The 27,997-nt window shown below is 41.7% G+C and overlaps 2 protein-coding genes across 4 annotated transcripts in view; one reads left to right on the top strand and one right to left on the bottom strand.

The window, feature by feature from the left end:
• Nucleotides 1-60: 60 nt before the first annotated feature.
• Nucleotides 61-27,997, bottom strand: part of cenpp (centromere protein P) — a 72,121-nt gene continuing 44,184 nt past the window's right edge. The window contains exons 7-9 of the mRNA XM_018744622.1: nt 1,996-2,075; nt 1,506-1,597; nt 61-789 (exon numbers count right to left, since the gene is read on the bottom strand). Coding sequence (XP_018600138.1) covers nt 668-789; nt 1,506-1,597; nt 1,996-2,075 — 294 coding nt within the window. The 3' untranslated portion in view covers nt 61-667. The remainder of the gene's footprint in view (nt 790-1,505; nt 1,598-1,995; nt 2,076-27,997) is intronic.
• Nucleotides 12,429-26,600, top strand: ecm2 (extracellular matrix protein 2, female organ and adipocyte specific). Of its 3 annotated transcripts, none has more exons than XM_018744615.2 (10): nt 12,429-12,462; nt 13,347-13,658; nt 16,652-16,840; nt 18,822-19,502; nt 20,285-20,400; nt 21,246-21,381; nt 21,730-21,887; nt 23,528-23,667; nt 24,386-24,712; nt 25,294-26,600. In XM_018744615.2, the coding sequence occupies exons 2-10, from the start codon at nt 13,385-13,387 to the stop codon at nt 25,460-25,462; spliced, it is 2,190 nt and encodes a 729-aa protein (XP_018600131.1). In that variant the 5' UTR covers nt 12,429-12,462; nt 13,347-13,384; the 3' UTR covers nt 25,463-26,600. The 3 variants fall into 3 exon arrangements, with proteins under 3 accessions (XP_018600131.1, XP_018600129.1, XP_018600132.1); XM_018744613.2 differs by having other exon boundaries at nt 18,786-19,502; XM_018744616.2 differs by lacking the exon at nt 16,652-16,840 and having other exon boundaries at nt 18,786-19,502.

The following is a 27,997-nucleotide window of genomic DNA, read 5'->3' as shown; positions in this document are numbered from 1 at the left end:
CTCCAAGAATGGGGATTAACCACCCCTGGGTCAGGGTCACCATTCCCACTCCTGAGAGTGTACATTTACATCATTTTAATGTTCACAGAAATGTTGCAGGTCCATATATAATACCACAGAGTAACACAGTAAAAGGATATTAGTAAAAAAAAAAGAAAAAAATCACACCAAAGGATGTCTCAGATGATTAATTTGACTTTGGTATTCTGCAGACAATGATGCTTTTTCAATTGTTTGTATCCCTGTTTAAAAGTGAATCTGGTATCCTGAGGGATGGGTGGCTCTAGTGAAATAGCAAAGCAGCACTGTAGGCAAATACTGTACATAAATATATTGCAAGTTACTATATTTTTATGACAATGTGAATGAATGAAAAACTATCACACAGGAATGCCTAACACTAATGTACAAATGAATTAGTAAACCTCACTTTGCACTGTGACACTAAAGTAATAGTCTGCAGGCTAGCTATGTTCATACTGTATTTCATGGTATTTTGTATTTAAATAATTTATTTTTTTGGTCTTGGCTACTTACAAATACATACTTATGGGCTGAAAGAATGTGTACAAAGGTTTCTACTGGAAATAAAGTGTTGAAGGAAGCGATGAGCCTCCTGTCTCAGTCAACTCTACATCACTGTCCTGCACGTTGCCACAAGGAGGCACTATTCCATGGAGACTGCTTTAATCAGGCTGTCAATGGAGGCTTCCACACCCACAACACGCAGAAGACTCTGGAAGAAGTCGGGCGCATTCTTTATCACGTTCTTTCGGTCCAGACTGAGGGCTGCCAAGAAAGAGGAGGCAGCAGTTACTACATGTTCATGTTTAACTTTGAATGATGCAGACATCCCATTGTGTGACACACGGTTTCATCAAGCTCACAAACATACAGCTTAATTTTTAAGGGCAATGAAAACGTTCCACGCTCTGTGCACTTGATAGCCTCATCAGAAGACATTCATAAAGGCACTGGATACTATTAAACTATGCCCTGTAAATACAGTGTGAATGAGGTTGTTTGAATTTTATAGCTCTCCTATGCGGTGGCACAGCAGGTAGTACTGGAGCCTTACAGTGCCTGGTTTCTTTGGGCATCGGGTTCAAATCTGGCTCAGCCTGTGTAACTGAGGGTTTCCTCCCACAGCCCTAAAACATGTGTTTCAGGTGGACCGGTGACTCTATAAAGTATCCTCAACATTGTGTGTGTTTGGCACACTGCCCTGCGAAGGACTGGTGTGTAGTAACTTGGATCCCAACCTGTGCTATTGGTAAAAGGCTTGAACCAACATGACTCTGACTTGGACAGTAGGTTATTGACAACTGATTGATGCTCTGCTAGGTGAGTGCTTTGCCCATGATTTCGGTTACATCAGAAATCACAGCATTATAACATACAATAAAAGATATGTCTTGTGAAAAAGGACCACGGCTGTGAGTAAGTGACTGTGTAAGAGGTTAACACAGGATGATGTGTAGAAGGCCCATTCTGCAGGCTCCTACCTTGCTCTGGCATTTTGGCCAGTAGCTCCAGCCTGGGTGTGACAAGACCTTCCTTTGACACATCGATGCTCCAGACAACATTCATTGTACACCTGGACCAGTCAGAGAACAGTTTCCATTCACCACTGCACAAATAAAAAAACTACAGTGCAACAAACAATGGCATTAATTCTGAATGCAGGACACCGGAGCAGCACTTAATTCCAAGCAGTTAAAAGCAGAAGGCAACGTAAAACCGTAAATCGGTGCTGGCTTATGGAGGAGAGCAGCTGGCACATGAAAACTATGATGAAAAACCCATGCAATCATCTCCATCACAACAATCCACAAAAAGTACAATGCACTGTTATTAAAGTTGCACTTCAGTGACCAAAATGATGCTGAACTTGTAAGAATGGTTTGAATCCCCTGCAACACTGAGCCTTTTTTCTTCCTGTAATACAACCAAAAGAATGAATAAATAGGAATATAAGTATGCTTTCAGAATTACCCGGGAAGTTTGGGGCTCCGGATTGTCATGGCGTCGGCCCTGCAGCCTTCAGGGAGGCAAACCACATTGGGGTACTTGTCCTATCAGTGGAGACACAAATGAAGTGAGGACTGGCAACTGGCAACTGGCAGTGCGGACGAGTCATAGGCACCGTGGAAACATCTCCATGAAGGCAGAAACAAACAGGCGTGAGAGTGACCTCACAGAGAACACAACACTAATTCATTACGTGTTTCACACTGGAACTGATAATCATCCTCTGAAAAATACTGCAAGGAAAACTACAAATTAGTTGAAGGATGAAAAGTCATTGCACAACAAATAAACAATAGATGGGACAATTACAAAAACCTTTTGTGTAAAAATAACATGTCAAGTATTTAACAACTGAGTATTTATTGCTTCAGTTCTGAAAGGTATAAGAGTAGAGCCCATTCTGGTGCTTAAACAACCACCTTCACATTCCTTCCTTCGACCTTCAGTTCAGCATTTCTGTTCACGAAAATAGTGTAAACTGGTATATCTGTGTTTTGTGTGTCAGAAAGTGTAAAACCCCAACGGAGATGGTCACAAAGAACCAGCTCCCCCAGTCCAAAGAAAGTTAGCTTGAATGGAAATTTGTACAGGAAGGCATCTTCAAATTTCAGTGAGAAGTTCAGACAAAATACATCACATTCTGTGGCTTCCCATGTACACATACAGCCAATAACATGTGGGAAATACTGAGCCAGAAAGACAGAAACTCCTCGCCTTCAGTCACTTTTTCCATGAAGGAAACTTAGTGGATCTCCTGTTGACCTCATGTCTCATGAATTCATTTTTAGCAGTGCTTATGATTGATAAAGACACACTAATCAGCATGCGTCTAGCTGATCGCCCCACAAATGGGTCAATGAAGAGCCATTCTTTGCTCACTCCTCTGAATGTACTTTCACGGTATAAAATCTACAGAATCCAGGACTGTGAGCCAGAAAGGTACACTATAAAACTAAATGTGGTCAGAGCCCGACAGAGCATTTTTCAAACGTAAAAATGTTTACTTTTTGCACCCAAATTCATTAAACTCAGTAAAACGTCCCTGTAATTACCCATAAACGGGCAAAATGAAGCTTTTCCTGCAACAATTTTTATGGCTGTTTTGCTAGTAGACACACTGGATTTGGGAGGCACGGTACACAGCGGGTACTGTTTGGTGCCTCCCAACTTCTGGGTTGCGGGTTTGGCCATAGGATCCGCTCAGTCTGTGTGCAGTTTGTGTGTTCTCCCTGTTGAACACACTGGTTTTCTTCCAGTCCAGACATGTTTCAGGTGGTCCCAAAATTGCCTTCAATGTGTATGATGTGTGTGTACGTGTGTACGTGTGTACCACAGCAACCCTGCACGGGAAAAGTGGTTATTGATCGTGAACAAAAAAGAGGTCAGGTCCTTTGGGGCAAAACATGGATCCTTAAGATGAGAAAAGCACAATTGCTGTATTCCACACGACCCACAGGGTCCTTCACGCATCAGTGTGTGTCACTGCACTGCAGATATTAAAAATGTAAAGTCCATTGGCTCCTTCATACTCCACAGCAAATTTTTACTCTAGTCCTCGTCAGGAGACAAATTTACTCAGTTGCAAGTGACATGCAACACTAGCAGGAACCTATTGCGTGTGGCCAGCCGGGTGGAAATCTCCTCCACATTTAATGCCCTATTTTTCTTTTTAACTACAGGCTCAAGGCTTCTTGTACTATGAGTATTTTTATTGTAAAGGTCATTAAGTGTGTTCTGTTGTATTTAACTGACTGAATTCCTGGCTGAACACAGCAAAGTTGCTATTTTCCAGTGTCAAGAATTAAAACTATGGAGAGAGAGGGGGCATCTTGTGTTATAAATAGTGAAGTAACAAATTTTCAAAGATTCAAAGATTTCTTCATTTAATTTATTTATAATTTGTTCTATATGCTAAAATTTCTGTGTGGTGCAGAGTGAAAATGGGCTGTATTTCCACATTAAGTGGTAGTAAAGAGCACCCCTTGTTCTTCCCTACCTACATTTACATTTATTCGTTACAACATCTTATTCACCCAAAGAGAATAAGAGTGTGAGAGGCCCTTAAGTGAACTCACCTCCAGAGTGTTTACAGCTCACGACTGCTGTTCCTTAGCTTTCATGATTGAAAACAAGAAGAATGTTACATTTATCAGGTGAATCATTCAATAGGCACTGAATTCAATAGGAGTTTTTTTTTGTTGCGTTCCTATTATATTGCAGCTGCCTGTTTTATGTTCCTAACATGAGGAGTCAGTGTAATGGTCTTTATTTTTGTGCTCAAAGACACAGGTGTGTCTGTGGCCTCATTTTAGGAAATCTGGTTTTCCAGTCAGATGTGCTGAGGCACCTTTGCTCCACACCCAGCCTACAGAAACCCCCCAAATACCTTTCACCTACAAAACAAGCTCATATGAACAAAAAACCCTAATGAGGAATTCTGGTATCTGCGACAATGCACACCCACTCACATGCTCTCGAAACAGCACCAAACCTCAGAAAAAGGAGGAATTTTCACAGATATCTTATTCAATATTTCTTCCAATTATCATTTCCTGAACTTTAAAAGGATTATGTAACAGTCCTCATTCATTCATTCATTCATTCATTTTCACAGCAACATTAGAAACGAAAACATGAGAAAGGCTGAAAACTCAGAAAAACATCCAATACTCCAATAGAATTGGACAACGAGCAAGTTTCCGCTTGTCTCAACAGGGAAACCTGGAAATATTAATACAATGAACTCAGAATAAATATTAGGGGTTTGACAGTAAAACCAAAACCAGACAAAATAAAAAAAGGATGAAAATATGGAAAATTACTATTGCAGGCATGGGAATTCATATGATGAGCAACGACTAAGTTCTAGAATAACAGTTCTGACAAATGGTAACATTACCTCAAACAGGGACTCTCTAAAAATATCATTTACACTATACTTGATCTTTATAAAATGTTAAATGCAAGCTGTACTGCTTAACAGTAATATTTCATAAGGAACATACATGCATTCAGTTAATTTTTTTAAAAAAAAAAACACTAGGCACAGACAAATCCTCTCTGTGTTCTGCAACATCGGTTTCGGGATGTTCTTCCAACACAAGAATAGTTATTTGATGGCAGACCGACACTATTTATACGAGGACCAAAGCAGGATCACACATCTTGCAGAACGGCAGAGTATATTTATTGATTCTGGTTAGACTCTGGTTATGTTCTACAAGACAGTCAAAGGATCTGCTCCCCGATACCACAAGGACCTGATCGCTCCCCACAGCCTGGTAAGAGTACTGAGCTCATCCACCTCTGGCTTCCTGGTAGTCCCACTGGTGGGCCCAAAGTCTAAAGCCTGAAGTTTTGGCTCAGATGTTGTGGAATGATTACTCTCAAACAACCCTGTCTAAGAACCTCAGATGCTCCGAAGGTTGAGAAGGAAATAAGAGAGCTAGAACTTCACCTGGCAACATGCTTGTTGTTTTAAAGATGCCAAACAATATCAAATAAAATGGATGCAGATTTGCAGGAATAAACAAATATTTCAAGAGTGCACTTCTCTTAATTTATTATGTCAGTACTTGACGGACAGTGGGGTGTCTGAAGAAGTTTCAGGGAAGAACAGACTTCGTTTGGACCTGCCAAAACGAAGCCTACACCTACAGTTTGTGGAAAACGTCCATAAGAGTTTGCTGACTGACAGTCTCTCAGACTTTGAAGGGTCACAGTGTAATGGACCACTTTTGCCCAAACAAAACAACAGGCATAATCAGGCAAAAGTAAATATCATTCATCACATACAAATCAAATTAGTTTTGCTTACAAAATGTAAACTAAACAAGGGTTTAAACTACATTATGAGACTAAAAAAACCATTATTACATTATGTAAACACCTATGTGTATTCTTGCCAAAAGGTAAGATTTATAATAAATTAGAACACCTCAGAAATACATTTTAGAATATTAAAACACATCAGAAATTTTACATATGAACAGATTTGTGGCTAGAATAATAATAAATTTGATACTGAAGTTTTTTGTCTTTGTACCAACAATATTCACTGAACATTTCTGACTGTACTTTCAAAAAAGTAAACTAAACTAGAGCATGGAAAAAAAAACAGCAGGGCTAATAAATGCAGAGCTCAGAGCTCTGCTGTCTAGGACACCTAGCTCCATCCTGCAGTCCCGGAGTTTGAGAGAGTGAGCTCAGCAACACGAGCACTCAGCCCGCCTTCACCCTCATCTGCTGCTGGATCAGAAGTTTCATCTTCAATGCATGGTGTGAAAATAAATGCCTACGTGAGGTAAAGGGAACTGATGTTTCAAATCAGATGTGAATAAATACCTGACGGGTTTTGACTCCACAACTAATGAAAAATACACAATTAAGTGGAGAGACCCAAGAATTCAGGATGGAGCTTCTGCTCGTTCCACTTTTTGTTTCTGCAGTCCATGTATATTAATGATAGTGAGGCAAGAAACACATGACCAAACACACTAGACAGCTGCATATACTGCTCAGGAAGGGGGGGGGGCACACAGGAGCCTACTGACACCTCCAGTGGTGACAGGTACTCCCAGCTGGACAGCAGCAAGCTGGTCTCGCATTGTGGTTCCCATTCAGACACTACCTTGCTGTTACTCCACTGTATACTTGCACCGTCTGATCTGTCCTGGTTAAGAGGTCCAGCAAAACTGCATTTAAAGCAGTGTCTCCTCAACACCATTATTAGGCTGTCAGACAAGGGCCAAGGACTTGGATGTGTCTGTCAGACAAAGCTGTCTGGGAACACAAGCTGTTGTTCACTGTACACACACAATGACCCCTCCATAGGGGGCTCATCTTGAACAAACCTATGGTACCGTAACCACAGGCTTCATTTCACACCAGTAATTGAAAGATCAACTATCAGGCAAACCACAGTCCTCCAAACCATAAACAAAAATTGTTTCTTCCACACCTGAGTGATACATTTTGATTTTCACTCACTCATTGGCATGCAAATGATAAAAATTTAATATGGAAAGTAAAGGGTTCATATGAAGATACAGAGCACACATTCTCTGCAGGTGACAATCACTAAAGAGGCTAAGGGCAGAATTTTAATGCAACCAAGCTGGCAAAAAGTCATATCTGACAGACAGGTTAGAACATTGCATTGTCAAGAAAAGAAGAGCAACGTAGGCCAAGGAAATACCTCTTTGAAAACACACACTCACACTTGTACAGTCAGACACTCTTAATCCTGAAACTTGTGACTTATGTTACAAATTTCCAGTTGGGAACACAGACATTCACTTGACACACAAATCACTCCAACAAAGATGCTGCCTTTGTTTCACGTTTTAAAAAACTTATGTGTTTTGTCCGTGGTCAACAGTCACCATGGCAACCAGTGGACTCCACTTCAGTAAAGAAGCATGTACCAGGTTGGCCCAGAAAAATCAAACAATGACATTAACCATATCTGCTCAATCATGCTTCTGGAGGCCTCCATTAGCTGTCATTGTACTCTCTGGACCAGGGAAGGGCAGCTTTGCTGCAAAACTGTGTTCGTAGGCTGGTGGTGGGTAGAAAGATCACCTTCATCCCAGCCCTCACCTGGGAACCAAGTAAGTCACCCAAAAGATATCAAGGCCACCAGTCACACAGCAGTACTTGAAAAACAGCCTCATCACAAAACACTTCGTAAATATGTGCAGCTAAGAATAATAATAAATCTCCGAGTACCAATGTAAGTCCTTCTTTGCATTTTGCTTGCTTTGCATGGACTTTTCTGTCCATTCTGTCTTATACTAACATTTCCTGGGTAACCCCAGTACTTACCGCAGTATCAAACTTTTGATACTGTATTATAAAAGATATTTAAAGCTAACACCCTTCCACTGGTGGGAGTGAAATGAACTGGAAAGGATCAGCTGAATGACGATGGGTCGGCTGACAAAGCCAGTTCTCTTAACTGCGACTCACTTCACAGCGACTGAGATGCTTACTGCGGTGAAACAATCCAGAGCACCTGTATTTATCCTGAAACCAATGAGTGTGACTGCCAGCAGTGCGTTCAACTACAGTTAGACAATACCAATGATGAACTTCAGGAGTTGTGAAATCAGCATTCTCGTGATTCCATCACACTTTCCTGCTGTCTCTGTTTAACATAACTGATCCCAGAACACGATTTCCCTATACAGAGAACAGCTGCTAAAATCCCAACTAGAGCTGACACATGAGTGTTGGTCGTGTTTTCATTGGTTCTCCATTCCTGTTAAATTCAAAGTTGTTCTAAATATGCTTCTCTTGAACACTAAATCGTCTGTTGCCAACTGTGGGTCCTTGAGGGCTACCGTTCGCAGATTTTAGCAAATAAAACTTAACTGGCACCGAAAACACCAGGTGAGGTAACTTATAGTCCCAGAAGTTACTAGAAATACAGAAAGCAAAAACAGCAGAGTTGGGAGATAAGAGCACACACTGGGCTTGAGGACCAGGGCTTGAAATGGAGTCTGAATGGAACTTCCCCTCGACATAAAAAGAGGGGAACAGGCAGCAAGGCCTCCCTCTTCCTGTGGAGCTACCATTCATGTTAATGTTTGACATCTACCTGTATGTCATAAACTACTCTGCTTCATCCAGTGGCATGTAACAGTGCGGAGTGAAGGTTGGATCTTGACTACTGAGCTCTGTAAACAGGGAAGGGCCTGCACAGTTGCAAAATGTGTACTATTAGGACAACCTGCCAAGTAGTATTGCTTGTGCAGATACAGACGTTAATGTATGCGAAGATGAAAGGCTCTCGCTCGTGACTTTTTATAATTACTTCTTTGTCCGGTTTTCAAGCTCCTTTCTTTCGCTCTGTGGCAACAGACATCATCAGGTAAGAACCATCTGTTTTCATGCCTGTACATGCAACTGCAAGGGTAATGACTGCTGTAAGAGGTAAGCAAGCAACAGCTCGGCAAAACCTGACCAGAAAACCAGCAATATTATGGTATCGAGAGACTGTTGACTTTACAAAGGTGGCAGAGACAGATAAAATCAGAAGAAAAACTCAAGTAGTCAAAATCAAAAGTAGTACCCAGCAGTATTATAACTATGTTTGATCTGCTGGTAGAACGACAGAAAGAACCTGGGCTCACTAGATATGGTATTGTCACATATGTGCTAGACGTTTTCACTCATATACTCACAAGCAAAATGGTTTGAGTTTGATGGATGTTCAGTGAATAACAATGCATCTAGCAAATTCATTAAAAACTTAATTTTATGTGCTGTGGGTAAACAATAAGAGCAAAGTGGCCACAAAACCCAGCAATACTATTCATAAAGATAGTGACATCTAAGTCATTTCAGAAAGAAAAGATAAGTTGTAATCTGAATCTGATGGACTTCCAGGATCCAGTCTGTTTAACAAATCAATGGCTCCTGGGCGGTTATTCAATGGTGCTGTCAGTAGGCAATGTGTTAAAGAGGTTGGTGATGTGAAAAAGAGGCGGGAAATGTACAGCTAAGCAGACCTTAAAAATAACACCTAGACACTGTATACATGTAATTTAAACTCCATCTTAAATGCAGGTACACACACCATTTAGCTCAGGTATGCAACTAAAAAGGAATTAATAGTAATGGTCCAGTGATGGATAACAGTTATGGTCCATGGCTGCTTGTCAATAACAATGTCAATGAATCACAAAGAAAGGTCTTTCATGAGGTGACTGTAGGAGTCTATGAACCATTACTTTCCATATACAATCACAATCTGGACTGGTAGGACAACAATTTTATCATCTTCTGGATCGCAAGCAGAAATGAACAGAAACACCTGGTAGAAAACCATCTGGATTTCAGCTGAGGAGCATGGGAATGTGCCTAGTTTGTCCATGAAGCATTCCACCATTCCCACATAACAACAAACAAACCAAGATCAAATCGATCTACAGAATTCCCTACATATGCATTGTGACATTTTGTTCTGGCTGCAATTCTCTTGTGGCACAGAAACAACTATACAAGACTGAGGAGACTCTAGAGGAGGGTGCGGCTGTGCCAGGTGCCTAACATAACTGTCAGTGTGCTCCACTCCAACCTTCTGTAACAACCTTCAAACCAAGAGGTCTTTGCACTCCTGTCCTGTGGGCACTACTACAGCAGATGAACATTCTTCAATGACGAGTGATGTCAACACTCTGCTCGCTCCTGTGACTAATAATTACGACTAGGGTGGGGGGTGCAAAATGCTGTCAAACACTGCAACATCAAACACTTTGCAGCCAAGCCCCAGCTCCCCTACAGTGTGCTTCTTCTGTCTGAAGCATTTATCAGCTCTGTGGCCAAGCAGACATACAGACTCACAGGCGGCCGCTGGCAATCCCAGAAAGCTCGGGGCGGGACAGAGGAAATATCTGGCCTTGCACACTGCCCGCGAACTGCTGGTAACGTACTTTGTCCTTTACTCTTGTCTCACTCTCCCGTTTGCTGGCTTACTCAGTAGCTGAAACAGTTAAGCTTTGCTCTCGCTCACTTTGATCCAGCTGCACAGAGAGCCGTGCGGCAGCGTCGCTCATCTCGGTGCGTTTACAGGCTCTGCATACTTTGTTTTGTGTGCCGCACTTTCCATCGGGAAGCGGATGAAATGACATTATCCTCCGTATGAAAAACACAAGTTGTCCAGATAAAGACAGGCACATTCTTTGAAGTGAATGTAAAGGTTATGTAATTTTGTGTGGTTTTTTTTGTTCTGCTTTCTTCCAAAATCTTTAAAGGACTGAGAAAGAAGCAGGGGGCACGTAAAGTCCGACTGCTGCAATCACTCATTCAGATTCTTTTACTGTGAGCGACTTTGTTGTTGCAGATGTAGAAGTGGGTTTTGTCCTCAGTTTAAAAAGAAAAGAAAGAAGAAAACAACATCTCCCTCAAGAGGGAGATTTTCAAGGTTCTGTTACTAAAGTTGCTCGGCATTGGTGTGTCTTAATGCTAGCATGTTAGGAAAAAAAGAACATTCTCCATGTGAGCCCTGTAATCCTGAGGACCACATAGTTGACCCATTTCCCTTCGTTCTGGAACCTTGTCTGCAGCTCCAATTCCCCGACTCCCCACCCCCCCCCGTCCACAACATGGATTGTTGTGCTACAGCTGGTAGCAGAGTGGGAGAGTCACGGGTGCAGGGGGGACCAGGGCTGCTCTGTATGGTGTAACCTTCCCATCAGGTCTGCTTATGGAAACACGTCAGTAGTGCTGTTTGGACCTCCGTTCCTGAAAGTTATGGTGGAGGTTTGAATATTCTGTTCTGCTTCTCTTGTTTATGTGGCTATGTGCAGCATGGGGCCCCTTAAGTGACAATGCTGGCTCCATTCTTGCTCTACCTATACACACAACACTGAGTTGAAGTTCTCAGATGATACAGCAATATTTGCCCATATGAGAGATGAGCAAGATGATGAGTACCGAAGCTTGGTGAAGCACTAGTTGCAGCTCTACAAGGGAAAGACTAAAGGGATGGTGGAGGACTTCCAGAGATACACTGATCCACTCTGTTTATTGGGCAATGATGGAGTGGAGGTGGAGATAGTGGGGATGTGAAAGTACCTGGGAGTCCATCTGGAGAAAGGCTGGGGTTAACCTGCAATACCAAGATTCTGTACAAAAGGGCCCATCACCTTTGCTACCTGAGGAAGCCCAGGCCCTTTTGAGTGTGAAACACACTGTTGCAGATGTTTTACCAATCTGCTGTAGGAGATTCAGTCTTCTGTGCAGTTGTATGGTGGGCTAGTGGCATTTCTACAAGCAATGCCAACAGACTGAAAAAACTAATGAGGAGGGCTACAACAGTCACAGTAAATGGGCCGACCTCCCAGGAGGAAGTGGTAGAAAAAAGGGTTCTAAACACTCACACTGTACCATACAGATGGATGTGCAGAGATGGCTCTTGGGACAGGGACGACTACTTGGAGAGACATGCAGAGACAAACACACAAACCATCAAACAGCAATTGTTGAACTGGCTACTGCAAAGGTTATAATTAGTGAGACGATCAACCAGTCCAGATCTTCTTTGATTGTTCTGGCCTTTGTTTTGTTCCACACCCCATGTTTATTCACTTCACTGTAAATCCTCCACCAAGTCCCTTATTGTCATTGTGTGGCTATTGCATGGGACACCTAAACCTGATCATGTAAATGTCAAAAGAAGCAGCAGCATATTCAGGGACTTTTAAAACTGAACAAAATAAACAAAAGGATCAACAAAAATATTTTCAAACATTTTAAACAAGTTAGAAAACGGGTAAATGCATAAGATGCATTAGGTGTTTTTAACCATTTACACCATTTGGATCCACTTTTAACCTTTTTTTTTGGTAGGAGGTCATCAGGATTCATCTATCCTGCATTTTATGCACCTACTCGATCGATGAACATCGGTGCATCAAGTGGAAGGTAACAAACTAGGTTTACTTAAGAATCACATGTCTGCAGCCATGTCTCTTTCTCTTGATGTAATGCACAAATTGTATTTTTGCTGAGATGTACGTCACTTTGAAGAAAAGCATCTGCTAAATGAATAAATGTAAATGTAGATGTACTCCTACTTTGTCTCCTGCACAAATCATGCATGTGTGTTAACATTTTCAACTGTTTGTCCTGCTGAGCAGACTTAATGTCTACTTTTAAGAATAAGAAATGCTGGTTTGAATGAAACCCTCTTAATTGACCATTCAAAGTTTGATTTATTACATTAATAGTACCAAAGAAGGTAAAAGTGGCAAACATACACCAGTTATATATGTCAGAGACACCCAGTTCATAATGAGCTCAAGCCTTCACTAAAACTAAGAAGTTAAAACACACCTTAAGAACAGCGAGAGGACACTGCCCAAAGGCGGCACACCGCTAAAATGTGCCATCTGTAATTTGCAAACATGAGGCAAAGGCTGCTGTCAGATACCATTGCCTAGTGCCTAATTAACATCAGATGAAAAGGTTTTGATATACACACACCCTGCTAAAATTTTTGCTACAGAGGAGTCAAAGATTTTCAAACACTACACACATCCAATACAAACAAAGAAACTTATTTGAAGGAAGAGAGTCCACTGATGAGACATGCAGATTATTTTGTTTTCATTCCTTTTTTGTTAACTTTAAAACAAGTGGCTGGCCAACCATCCCATGTGAGGAGACACAGTAGCGGAAACTCGTCCATAGCTATTTAATGCCAGAGACTTGTTATTAGCAGGAGTGCATCAGCAGCAACTACAAATTAGCGCGGGTATATGTAGTCTCGCAGCAACACCAACCTGCCTTGTCTCTTGCCTCCTCAGCTCTGGCCATCTCCATCTGAGACCGCTGTTGTCCCAACATGAGGCCAAGGGTCCTGCTCGCTGTGTTGCTGCTCATCGGCCTAGGCCTTGTGCTGGCTCAGGAGGCCCGCACCCCAACCCATAAGGCCCGAACTGGGCGGGGCCAATTGAGGCGGCGTGGAAGAAAAGGGTCAACGCGCCAACGGGGAGCTGATGTACCCATTCGCCTCAAGACACTGCTCCTGAATGATGAAGACCATACTGGTGCTTCCATCTTCATTGACTCTTACAGGACTGTCCAGGAAATGGAATCGAGCTACAACGTCCTACCAGGTAACTGTGCCTCTCTTTAAGTTGCTTTATGAAGCAAGAGGATTTAGATGTATTCATATATTTCTGACTACTTTAAAGCTGCCACAGAAATTTGTGTGTGCTCAAAAGAAGGTTTAATAATGTAATACAAACTGGGAACAAGAGAGGATGATGAAGAGTACAGTCAGCTGTTGCTGCAAATTCTGTAATGATGGGTTGAAAGTTTCAGCATCGCTGATGAGAAGGGACAAACTGTAGTTTAGCTACCACTAGCAGAAAGCAGAAACCATTATAGATTCAAAGTACATTTTGCAAAAAAAAAAACTGGCTGAAATTAGTAATTCTCAAATTAACTGACAAGAATGTAAATAATAACTAAAAAAAATGCAGCTTGGTCTTATAGAATAACTGCACTCTACAACTCTGCCCAGGGCCAGGAAGAATAAAGTAGCCTTTATTAATATGACTGGGTTTCAATCAAATACAGGAAGTACATGACTACATGTCTTAATTACTTACTTTAGAACTGTATTACACCATCATGTACAAATAGTTTTCTGGTGCACAGGAGTCAATATCCTACACAAGGTGTGATGTAATATTAATCCTACAGCCACAGACAGCTACAGCTTAAGGCTTTGACCAGCCTGAGGCTGTGCCAATGTGGTTTAGCAACATGGTTTGTGGTCCTGTCCAGTGACCACACCAAACCAGCCCTAGAGGTTAACCCTATGCAATTTAGTGAACCGCCCAGCTGGCCCACAGTCCTATTCACAGCCATGAATGCTGACCACAAGAGAGGGCAGGAGAGATAACAGTGACCATTAAATAGAGAGTGACCAATGACTACAGGAGCCAGATCGCAAATCACCAAAGAATGTCCATCACTAGCAAAGAGTGTAGCTAGTAAACTAAATGTATACCTCGTAGAAAATCAGAATTAAAAAAAAAAACACCCAAGGAGTATGACAATGTAAGTATTTTTTAACTTTAAGTAGACCTTAAAAATAAAAAAAAAAAACTGGCCATTTTACTTTCAGAAGAATTGCAAATACAACTGATATATGAACATAAGAAGTAAGTACCTCAGTGAGTGTAACGGGTACTATGCATTTTTCAGGCTACCATACAAATATTCAGCAAGAGAAACAACTATAAAAACTGCAGAGAATAAAAATGATATATAAAAGAAAACTAAATTAGCTATTTAACCAGTTGTTTATAGAGAAAACAAATCAGTCCACCAGCAGAGAATTTGCTGCACAACTTTCAGTAAGTCTGCAAGCTGGTATAAGGACAGCTGGATGAAAATAATGTTAAAAAATGTAGTCTCTAGGAACAGGTCAGAGACTTTCAAAGCTTCTATGTGCTTCCTGTCATGAGTGTGTCTGCAGTACTGTTAGCACACAAACACCATACTCACCTTAGATGGCCGCTTAAGTTTCCATGTTAAACGTTCAAAAACTCGTTTAAATTTAGTAAAAAGGGAGTAGTAAAGAAAAACACACTGTGCTCCATACCTGCTGTAAAAAGAACCTTTCAGCTGTAATTTGTAATTCAAAGAGAAAAATTGAGCTATCAGCAATGAAGCACTTCTCGAAAATGTGAACAGCGTGGTCTAACAAGCTGTCCAGGAAGTTTAAAACAGCATCCTTCTTAAACGTGCAAACAGAAATATATAAAAGACAGTATGACACTTCATTATAAAGACATTGCATTCCTTTGTTGACAGTTCAGGGCATCTCCTACAGAGAAAAGCTCTGTAGTTGTTTCTTTCACTGGTGTTCGAAACAATGTTTAAAAGAACCTAAAAATACAAAAGCTAAATAATGATGCATGGCACAAGTAGTTACTGACAATTATACAATTAATCAATCAATCTACTGGGTTTGATCTTCGCTGAGTCTCTGTGGTAGACTGGTAACTCTAAATTGCCCTTTGCATGTAAATGGTTGGGTGATTGTGTGTGGCTACCCCATGATGGACAGGTGTTGCATCCAGGGAGCATCCCTGCTCAGCCTTGCACCAAATAACTATTGGACAGGCTCCGGCTCACCGTGACCCTGCTCAGGACAAGTGATTATTGAAATTGGATGGATGGATGGATGGATGGATGGATGGACAAAGGGAACGTTATCAAATATGCTTATGTTATTGTCATGTATCTATCTTCACTTTGATGCTAATTTAGTGAATTGTAAGCAAGTACTATGTCATCAGCATATCCTGCTAGCTAACAGAGTGCAGAGCCTGTCCATAGGTGTGTTACATAGGACGGACGACATGTTGAAACAGATTATGCCCTGAGGGTGAAGTGAAGCACTGGGTGGAGACGCAGCTCCAGGAGCAAGCCTGCTCGGGGCGTTCTCCATGAGGTGCCCTGCTCTCATTCCCTTAGAAAGGTGTTTATGTTGACCAGCTGCAGTAGAAAAAAATTATTTGAACAAAAGAACTGAAATTGCAACTTACTGTGCATTCACTGCTTTGGACAGAAGTGTCTACAGAAGAGAAGGAAATTTTGAGTAGCATCATATTGCACTGTCCCAGCAACAAAGCATAGCCATTCTTGTACTGAACTCACATTACATTTATTTAAGAGATGTTTTTCTCTAAAGCAACTTCCAGCGAACTCTACGTAATGTTATCAGCCCACACACTTCATTCACAAAGGTGACTTACAGCACTAGATACACTACTTACAATGGGTCACTCATCCATACATCAGTGGAACACACACACTCTGCCACACACTATCGGTGAACCTGAACAGCATGTCTTTGGAGTGTGGGAGGAAACCCACGCAGACAGGGTGAGAACATGCAAACTCCACACAGACTGAGTAGGTATCAAACCCATGTCCTCTCGCACCACCCAGACACCGTGAGACAGCAGCGCTACTCGCTGTGCCACCATGCCGCTCACTCAAATGAGGAATGAATGGGACGTGTGTGCACGCACGTAAAAAGGTCCTGCTATAATATTGTCTCTGTCCACATCCTGCTGCCCTCCCTCAGGCAAGAAAGGAGCTTGCCAGTACCGGGGTATCGCCATGTTTGACAAGGCCGTCTGGTCCCCCAAGCCCTGCATCACCTGCTTGTGTACCAGTGGGAAGGTGGTCTGCGATGAGTTCACATGCCCTCGACTTCACTGCCCAATCACCATTAGACTCCCTGGGGAGTGCTGCCCCGTCTGCACGGAACTTGGTATTAGCCCACACCTTGACAAATCCCTGCCAACCTTCTCCTTGATGGGTTGGGCCTGGTTGATAAAACCATTCTTTCTGGGCATGACAAACAGCACGCATTCTGCACTAATACTGGTTCCCACAAGCACCTGACTAACTTCTATTGTGTCAACGTCATACATACTGTCCCTACTTTGGAACGACACCACCTTTTTATTTTAAAAAGTGATTTTCCAATGCTCTATAAAACAGAAGTAATAAATATGTGAAAGTCTCCTCCTAGTGCAGCTGGACATCAATGCAGTAGTGATGGGTTTCAAAAATGCCAGGACTCAACATGGTTAAGGGTGGTGTTCTTTCCTTCATGTCTACACACATATGCATGACTTATTTCTCTAACATGAGGAATGGAACAGATGTGTAAAAGTCAGTCAGAGCAGGGCTTGATACATAATGCTGTCCTGCGGCACCACTGGTTTTACCTTTGCTCAACATGAAACAATCTACTAAAAACCCTTTGGGAGAATGTCTCTTTGAAAACTGACCAAAAAGCTAATTTTAGCAACAGAAATCAAGACTTCCTCTGGACTCAATGCATGCAAGCCATTATTCTTTCTGCATGGAAGGCAACTGAATTCAGCAATAAATTAGTTCAAGACTTTGACATGTTTTATGTTTTTCTACAGTGGGGGGGAAAAAAAACTGACTCACTTACAGAGAGTCTGAAAAAGTATAATTTAGGGCCATACCTCTTACTCTGATGAAAAATTTTGCAAGCTTCATGACCCTCAGGATAAGGTCCAACATAAGACTATGTATAACCATGTGTCATGTGTTCCTCTTTGTTCTCAAGACAGCATTCCATTGAAATGCACACATGTGCTGCTCAGCGTGTGTGGCACAGAGTTTGAAAGACAGCATAGCTCTAAGAAGCCCCAGAAGTCATATGGAGAATGCAACTCCACAACAGCAGTAATGGTCTGGGGTCAGAAGAGAGAAAAACAAAACAATTCAGCCCTTTTGCTTTCACCAGATGCAGCTTTTTTGTGTCCACAGAGTCAGTGGTGTAAGGAAAGCTGAACACCACACAGGGCTCTATGGTCAAGGACTGCGAATTAGCCTCAGTGGACACACACACACACACACACACACACACACACACACACATATATGCAGGTGTAGTGATTAAGAGGAGTACATTTCCTTTTCTGCATGAGAAACACTGTCTATGCCTTGCAATTGTTTTTACTAACATTTTTTCAATTGAATCCATGTTCCTCCTTTCCACCAAGACTCTGACATGAACTAACCATAACCAGATCAAGACAGATTCAGCTACAGTTTTAATTTAAAGGAATCTTCTTCTAACTGGTTTATGGCTGCATTACTCCAAAACAGTTTGTTACGAGATTTATTGCACTTGCAGCATTGTTCCTTGAATAACAAACACAATTACATTTATTCATTTAGCTGACGCTTTTCTCCGAAGCGACTTACACTGATTATGACAAGCTTATAACTATTTACCCATTTATGCAGCTGGGTATTTTTACTGGAGCAATTTAGGGTAAGTACTTTGCTGAAGGGTACTACAGTCAGCAGTGTGGCTGGAACCTGCAACCTTTACATTCAAATGCAGCAGCTACAACCACTACACTACCAGCTGTCCCCAACTAAGGGACAAATCAAATAACATTAAGGGGAAAAAAGATTTAAACTGAAATGCAAGAAAGTATTTAATATTTTGATCACAACATTACAGGTCATTTTTAATTTTACAGTGCTATAAGTTACCTGTATAGTAGTGTGTATCTGACCATGCATCATTGTCCATTGTTTGTTTTCTTGCCCTTTCACCCTGTTTATTCTCACCCCTGCCCTTACCTGGACCCTTGTCCTTAACTTTTTCCTTTCTCTCACTCTTTTCACTTGTAATTCATGCTACGGGTCTCGCGCAACACCAGTCCCTGATGTTCCCGAAATCTCTGGCGATTCCCCAGTGCCCAATGACCCTGGTGAGCCTGATGAGACAGAGGTGGGCGCTCCTCAAAGCCAAGAAGAACTTGACGAGTTGCTGAGGAAGGAGGAGGAGGATCGCCGTGAAGAAGAAGACAGGCTAAAGAAAAAAGACGAAGAGCGCAGGCGCAGACGGAAGGAGAAGAAGCTGGAGGTTGAAAGACAGAGGAAGCTCCTTGAGGAGGCAGAACGACAGGAGAAAGAGGAAGAGGAAAAGCGCAAGCAGGAGGAGGAGAAAGTGCGTGAAGAAGAGGAGAGGCTGCAAGAGGAGGTGGAGGAGGTGACAGCAGTGGAGAAAGAGAGGCAGCAGATGGAAGAAGAACAAAGACGGGAGGATGAGAGAAGGTTAATGCAGGAGGTGGAGCAGAGGAACCTGCTGAGATCATTGGAAGAGGCACTAGAGAGCAACAGCGAAGACACGGAGGAAAAGGAGGAGGAGGAGGAAGTCAGGCTAAGAGGTGATGTCTTTGAGATGCTCCCAGAGCCCTCTGTTGAAGTCCAGGTCTTGCCTGTGCCAGCCCCCCATGAAGAGGACACGATGCGCACTGGCCCCTCACTTCCCACGGGGTGTGTCATCTCTGACATTGCGGTCATCTGTGAAAATGCCAAGCTGACCAGCATCCCACCCCTGTCCATCCCTGAGCTAAAAGAACTCAGTCTGGAAGGTAAGCAAGTTGATATGGAGAGACTCCCACACTTGGAAGAAAGGTGGAGCATGAGGCAAGGTTTTATTTATTTATTTATTTATTTATTTATTTATTTAAAAAATACCATTCAGAACTGGGTCATTTAGTCCTGCCTTAGTATCAGCAAGGTTTTGTCATAACACTCATCACCTGTACCACAGCAACTATGCACAAGGCAAAGCATCACTACACATCTGTAAGTGTGAAATCAGCAATTTAAGTCACTCAGGAACTGACATATACCTGCAAAATTTACAAATTACTTTATACTGAAATAGTCAACCTTAATTTCAAAGGAGCTGGAAGATGAAACACCCCTGATCTAAAATGACTAGAACATTCTAACAAACAGCAGCTATGACTGTATACTGTTTACAAACATGAACAAATAGTAGCTGCTCCAAAGCTCAGGAGGGGTCTTGCTGTTGTATCCTTGAGAAGGTGTAACACTGAAAAGTGTAAATGAAAAAATAGCAACTGAGTTGAATGAAGCGTTCTGCTAAGCAACTAGCATAACAGAAACACAAAAATTTTCATGTCAACAAACGAACCATTGCTAGACCTAGATTTGTATAGCCCTGTTGGGTGTAATTTAACACTTTTCTTGCTGGAATTAAGTTGCCTATATAGAAATGGTGTCTGTATAATTACATACTTCCCACAGGCACATTCGTGCAGATATATTTTTAGACCAGCAGCTGCTGTTATGAACCTCCCTGGGTTCATGGTTTGAACATGAACGGTATCTTGTCTTCCTCCAGGGAATGCCATAACGACAGTCCCAGTAGGGGCCTTCAATGGCATCCCTAATCTGGAGCGGATCAACCTGGGCAAGAACAAGCTCACATCTGCAGGCCTGGCTCCACAAGCATTCAAAGTAAGGAGTCACATCTCCTGTCTCCTTTTTCTCCTCCTCTGACACATTGGAAATGAATGTTTCCAGACAAAAAGAAACATGCTCCATTATTTCTTTGTTAGGGGAACACATTAAAACCAGGATAAAAGAATGTATATGTGGTGCAGCATGAAAGTGTTGTTTTGCTTGTTGGCCTGCATGCGGGGAGGGGTCAGATCTTCTAACCCCAATTAAGAAACAATTCGGAGCTGTATTCAAGAGAAAGACCGGCAGGAGGTAAAAGCAAAAAGGGGTTATTAAATTAAATCCATCCAGAGAATTGTGAAAGCAAATCCCAGAGGGCTGTATTTAAGTTTAAAATACTTGTGTTTTACAGTTTTATTTCCAAAGAACCTTCACTTCTGCCATTTTTGAAGTACTGGGTTAGCTTTTCATTTCTTTGCTGTTATTCCTTGAAAACCTAAGATTTACATAAGGAGGAAACCGGCATTTTTCAATTCTTCCTTAAACAAAACAGCGATTAGCCTGCCATTTGTGCATATACGTATATAATATGCAGTCTCACAAAAATTAAGGCATTCCTGAAAACCCCATAACAAAGACATAATTGTAATTAGCTGCAATAGTAAAATTGTGTTCCTAGGCCCCAAAATTGTCACCCATTTATACTAAAATGTCACCAAATCCACCGAAACCACAGGTCTGGACATTAACAGTGAATATGTAAAAACTCAAGCGGCAAACTCCATACTTTGTTTATTATTGTTTCTTATATATTTGGTTCTCCTATGGAAATCATAAATCAGCACAGTGTGCTTCTCCTCTGTATTATATGCCATTGAGCCCTCCCCTCTCCCCCGTTTAAGAATCTGAAGCGGCTACAGCGGCTGTACTTGGATGGGAACCTTCTGGAGCAGATCCCAACTGATCTGCCCCCCAGTTTAGAGGAGCTAAAGCTCAATGAAAACAAGCTACATGGGATTGATGAAGGCATCTTGGAAGGTAAAGCCCACCACCAAAGAAAAGGAACTGCTGGGTAGATCACTGATAACCTACTGCTAACAGAAAACTCAGAATCACATGCAGGTTCGGTGAAGCCTGAAAATATGAGTTTGGTACCAAACAAAAACGCCTGCAGGTCAGAGGAAGCCCTGCTGTTGTACCCTTGGAGAAATTAATCTGAAATTCTCCAGTAAAAATCATAGGCTTTACAAAGGCTATGCATATCATATTAAACAAGAAACTACACAATAATGATAACATTTCCTTAAGTGTCGCTACCCTTTGACATAACACAAGTAGAAAACAACTGTTGTGATAACGAGTCACGTGCCCTGTGCTGTGCAACAGACCTGACCAGCTTGGTCACACTGGAGCTGGAAGGGAACATGCTGAGTGAGGGGACTGTGGACCCCTCTGCCTTCCACAGCCTCAGACAGCTCTCATACCTGCGGCTTGGCAGGAACCACTTCCGCACCATCCCGCAGGGCCTGCCCCCTGCTCTGCTGGTGAGCTCTCCCTGATGAGATGCACACACCACCACGAAAACCTCACACTTCTCACGTACCAGAAAACAATGACAGTGCAGCAACGTGGTATTAAAGACTCAGACTTGTACCGTAAAGGCAGATGGTTCAGGTGCCAGTCTCAGCTCTGTTGTACTCCCATAGAACAAGGTACTTAAATTGTACTGCTCTAATGAAATATCCACTTAACGCAGTGTGTTACTAGCAAACTGGCACAGGCACTGAAGTACAAATGTCAAATAGCACATGCTACTTTGAGGCTTGAGACAGAGTGAAGAAAGAATGCCTGTCAGATTTCAGCTTCATCCACAGTTTGGATTATGAGGAAGGGACACCACTCCAGCCAAACATTTCCACACATATCTCCCCTTGGAGGAGGAACAAGTAACAGTTGCGCGCATACACATGCGCGCACACTCACAGAAAACGCTTGCCCCATGCGGGGTCACGGCGAGCTGGAGCCTAACCTGGCAGCAAAAGGCGTAAGGCTGGAGGGGGAAAGGACACACCCGGGACGGGATGCTAATCCGTCACAAGGCACCCCAAGCAGGACTTGCACCCCAGACCCGCCAGAGAGCAGGACCCGGTCAAACCTGCTGCGCTACCGTGCCCCCCGCCAACAGTTGCTCCCTTGTGAATTACACTTAAACTCAACCGAAAAGTCATGCCTTGCAAAAACCCCATGGAGCAGCTTGGTTCCACTGTCCAGTCGCTCATTACCATGCAGATGGGTGCTTTCCTGTGCTGCATCTCAGACTTCCCTTTTGCATCCGCTGTTTGATGTCCTTGGTGAGTTAGTCACCCAAACACACAGGGCACCTTCAGGTACAAAAGCACCACTGGCATGCATCCTGCATTGATGTTGGATACAAAAGCCACACCCAATGACAAACAATGCCACAATTTATACACCACTAGCTGCATGCTGAGGCCTCTTTCAGTCTGCATACATCTTTGTACCTTAAAGCAAGGGATGAACCAGAATTCCAGTCAAATGAGATCAGACTCTGCCATACAGGGTAGGAGAGTAATGCCTCGTGTTCCTGCTCAGGCAGAAGGTGCACTGTTACAGTACCCTTGATCAAGATACTTAATCTCATCTCTTTCAGGTTAACAAAGGGAAGAAAAACTTTTCATACAAATGTGAGCTAAGCGACAAAACAATATGTTCATATCTGAACTCCTTTGTTCAAAAAAACAAATACCTCCAGATTTATGAAAATCTGTATAAATTATAAATATTTGCACCCAGCTGGTACGCAATGTTAATTTCATGAGATCTAAGTATGGATTTACAGTATATATGAACACAAATTTGATTTTGTGCCTTTAGTCACAAATCTGAATTTCTTTAAAATTAACGGCTGTGATTTTACAAAACTAATTTTTCTGACAGCATAAATTTTGCATCATATATCCCCAGATTACTTATCCCTTATTCTCCAGGTTGACCTGAGTTTTAGGTGTGCGACACCTATGACAGATAAATGATTGTTTAAACTATAGTTATGCTAAACCAAAACAGGGATGCTCATCACAGAAGGTAAAGCTCACTCTCTCTGAAGATCCTGAGGAATTCCTCCATATTTTGCACTCTATACAGGTGTCTGATCTGTTTACAGGAGATATATCTGGAAAACAACCTAATTGAAGAAATATCCGAAACTGCATTTAATCAAACAACAAACCTCAACATAGTCGTGCTCAGGAACAACAAGTTAGACGAATCAAGAATCGCCCCCTTGGCATGGATTAATCACAGGTGAGCAGCGGCGTACTTCACCACTTTCAGCATCTCTGTGTTTATTACAAATAGAATAATTAAAGGAGCTCATTGCCCTTAGCATTTTCGCGTTCAGTACAACGTGAAAATCGGTTCTGAAATTTACGTCTGCTTTACGTGAAGTAAATGTTGAGGACACGAAATTGTGAGCTGAAGGTAAAACCTACTTCCCACTACTGCTGTGCTGCCGATGATGAAGGCAGTAATGCTGAACAGCTCCAGTAAAATGACTCATTTGTATAAAGGGTCAAATGCAAGTTGCTATGCTACCTAAAAACATAAACAGACACCACTATTTAGAAACATTTACCAGTTTAGCTCACCTCCTTTGTTCTAGATGAAAATAACTCAGATAAATGGATCAGACTACTGGCAGAGAATTAATTGCTGAATCAAAGGTTTAAAGTAGGTGTATGAGCACAGCTGAAAATCTTGGTTTGAAAACTTAGTCATCAAATTAGTATGTAAAAGATGCTATATAACATTTTAAGTGAAGCAGAATTTATCTTTTGATTATATATGTACAAAACACAAAAACCTCAGAGAGACTACAAAATTCCCAAGAATATCAGAAATAGTGAAGTTCCCTTTTGTGATTTACTATTAATATTCCCTCTTTGTTCTTTTACTCAAATATTTTGTTTGTTCTAAAACAGAATATTTACTCCAATTCATTGTTTTCTTCTTTTAATGAAAGGAACCTAGAATCCATTGACCTGTCACACAACAAGCTCTACCAGGTTCCCTCCTTCCTACCACGGTCCCTTGTTCACCTGGTTCTGGTTGGGAACCAGATTGAGAGAATTCCAGGCTACGTGTTTGCACACATGGATCCCGGCATCGAGTACCTGTACCTATCCTTCAACAAGCTGGACAACGAGGGAATTGACCCAGTCTCTTTCTTTGGGGCCTTTCACTCCATGATTGAGTTGTTCTTGGATCACAACCAGCTCACCAGTGTGCCACTGGGAATCAGTGAGATGCGCTCACTGCATTTTCTCAGGCTCAATGACAACAAAATAAGGTAAGCACCGACTAAGTGTGCAATGCCAAAAATTATAGTCCTAAAGCAAAATCAGACATATTTTACAGACAGACACAACAGGAGAAACACAAAAAAACATTACAGCCTTGACAGTTTTAAAGAACACTATGTACAGTATACTTATGCTATTCATACCAATTTATGACCAGTACAATTATAACTGAGCAATGTGAATCATTCAATCAACGTACAAATTTGGGTTTTATGTCAAATTACACATGCATAGGTCACAAAAATCCACAAATTAGTTGGTTAAGGTCAATTTGTGAATCTAAACTGCCCTGTGTGTGTGTGTGTGTGTGTGTGTGTGTGTGTGTGTGTGTGTGTGTGTGTGTGTGTGTGTGTGTGTGAGAGAGAGAGAGAGAGAGATTGATTGTAATGGACTTGCATCCCATCAAGGATGTTGTCCTGCCTCATACCCTTTACTTCTGGGTAGGCTCAATACCACCACAATCCTGCAGTGGACAAGCAGTTATTGATAATGTATGTATGTATTCATCTTACTGTGGGAAGATTAGCCCTCAATGTATGTAAACTCAAGCGAACACTCTCTGTTACAGCAATTTTGAAGAAGAATCCATCTGTGACCCCCTAAAGAATGAAGACTCACACCTAGTGATGTTGCGTTTGGAGAATAACTTCATTGACACACGGAAGATGTCCCCCACCGCATTCTCCTGCATCATATCCTATTCAAGTGTGGTACTAAAACCCCAGAAGATCAAATAGCAACTGCTTCTCCTTTGTGATCACAGTCCCAACAAATGTAAAGCAAGTTTCCTGCACCTCACCAAAAAAAAAAAAAAAAGGGCAAAAACTGTAAACAAAACAAATGTAGCACATAAAAATTCATTTATAATCAAAGATTACACATTGAAAGAATGTATACAATTGTTTTAACAGACATCTGTAAAGAAACACACAGTATGCAACAACCACATTTCCTTTTTTCAAAATGAAACACCTTCATGGAAATGGGTCAAAATATCAAGAAAACTGATCTGTGGTGTAAGATGTTTTCTACTATGAAAAAGTTTTAGGGCAGTACTTATAAGGGAATATACACCAATTTTATGAAAACAGACATGTAACGAGGAAAAAAGTTGTAGAATATTTTGCAGTGCAGAGGGGATCCATGCATGCTCAGTCCTGTTCCTTTGCTTTCCAAACAGAAGCCTGCTGCTGCAGTGAGCAGCTATTTTCCCACTTGCATGTTTAATGAACTAAGAGTTTTTTCCTGGCGAGTGCTGCAGCGCCCACAGATGCCCTCTGGAATGCACAGCTCTCCTTCAGCAACCGTTCAGCATGGGGATCCAACAAAGTGGATGGGTCAGCAGTACAGACATTGCCGCAGAGGCAAACCAAGGCTACAGGTGCTTTTCGCTAATGCCGTATACAGGGACCACAGTGCACGGCCACCTCCAGTCAGTATTGTGTTTCTGGATAAATCACAAGCATCTTAAGTGATCGCTTAAAAGAGCTTAAATGATCATTTACAAGTTAAACAATTAAACTGAAATACTTTTTCCATGTTTTCACCATTCTTTCTATAAAAAAAAGGAGCTGGTTCTTTAAATATCAGTAGCATTAGAAATATTAATGCTGTTGCTCAGACAGATTTCAGTGTTAAACCTGCGCTTCACGGGTAGCTGAATGACCTAGACAATAGTCACAGAAGCAACTGGCATCTTTTCTATATGGGTAATGAGATAAAACTTCATGTGATGGTGCAGCAAAATGGCACCTACTGAAAATCATTTGTAACTCATGCCAACCAATATGGCAAAATGGTCAATGTTTGTAGTTTTACATAATTTTTATTGAATATATTGATATTTTCAGCATTTATTAACCACTTGTATTAGGCTGGCTCAGATTAAAAGTGGCTTGAATACATTTTAAACACAAAATAAGGTCTATGTATGTATTTACTTAAAGTATTAACAAAAATGTATACAAATGACAATTGTAACACATAACACGAATAAGAGTATGAAATAGGAAAGCAATAAAACAACAAAGTAAAATTGTGCCTCCTATTAATTTGTGCAAAGATTATCGTGTACTTAATGTGTATTTAATTACATTTAGTGGTCCAGAATCAGGCAGAAGAGTTTGTACATTCACAGCTCTGCCAGGGGAGAACATGAACAACAGGCCACATGTAACGTAGCAGTGTGGAACTGTTTTGGAAATGTGTTATTTTTCGTCATCTGAGGACACCGTTTAATGACACTGCAGCATTGCACTGAATCCTAAGCTAAAAGGCAGACAGATATTTCATGATGCAGTCCTCAGCTGCTCCAGTACTGTGTTCCAGCATAGGGGGCAAAGCACGGCCCATTGCTAAAGAATTTCTTTGAGGTCATATTAAAAGGACCACAGTCGTCATTTTCCCAGTGAGAAAATTTCTTCTTTTTTGCCTCTACATAAAACAGATGGTTTCCAAATGAGAGGCTGGCTTCAGAACCCTGAATTAAACGGTCAGTCATATGACATCTAATAATGCGCAAGGTATGAAAATTAAATGAAAATTAGGGTTTGTGAGCGATCTACTCAGATTTTCCCCTCCTCCCTTGAAGCACAAACACACATTCTGGTGCTGTCCGCAAGCCAGCGGTACCACAGAGTGGAACTGCTGGGTTACATGTAGACAGTCTGACTGGCCTACAGCTTCACAAATGATATGAGTCAGACCAGGAGGCACGAATCTGGCCAGACCAAGGGGGACGTGATTCTTAGACGTCTGTCTCTGCGTTTGGACCGTAACAAAGCAAGGCCCGTATGGGAAGCAGTAGCGGTTACCTCACAAAATTAGCTGCTGCTTGACAATAACCTTCTCAGACAAGAGGCGAGGAATGTGTTAGTGCTATTGTAATACACAATGGTATTTATTGAAGAACTGACCACTAATTTGTCCCTGTAAGTATCAAAATAGACTAGATATGTATATTTTCGTTTGCTGTGACATCGGCCTAATTGGATGTTTTCCGGAAGACTACAGTAAAAATAACACAGCAGGCGGATTACTGTGTGCAGAACAGGAACTCTAGGCAATAGACTCTGTCTCGCCAGGGAATCTCCAACTCGGAATACCGAGCAATCATAGCCCTGCTGTAGCACGTACTCATAAAAACATGAATGAAATATGAAAATGAAAGCAAGAACTTGTCCTTTTGAAATATTAAATAATTTCAATGAAACAAGACTTGAATACAAAACAAATGTTTTCACCACTCTTGTGTGACATGTATAGTACAGTGG

This window comes from Scleropages formosus, chromosome 22 (assembly GCF_900964775.1).
Source record: "Scleropages formosus chromosome 22, fSclFor1.1, whole genome shotgun sequence".
NCBI classification, from domain to species: domain Eukaryota; kingdom Metazoa; phylum Chordata; class Actinopteri; order Osteoglossiformes; family Osteoglossidae; genus Scleropages; species Scleropages formosus.
Note: the sequence above shows the minus strand (reverse complement) of the source record. Positions and strands in the feature narration are given on the sequence as shown.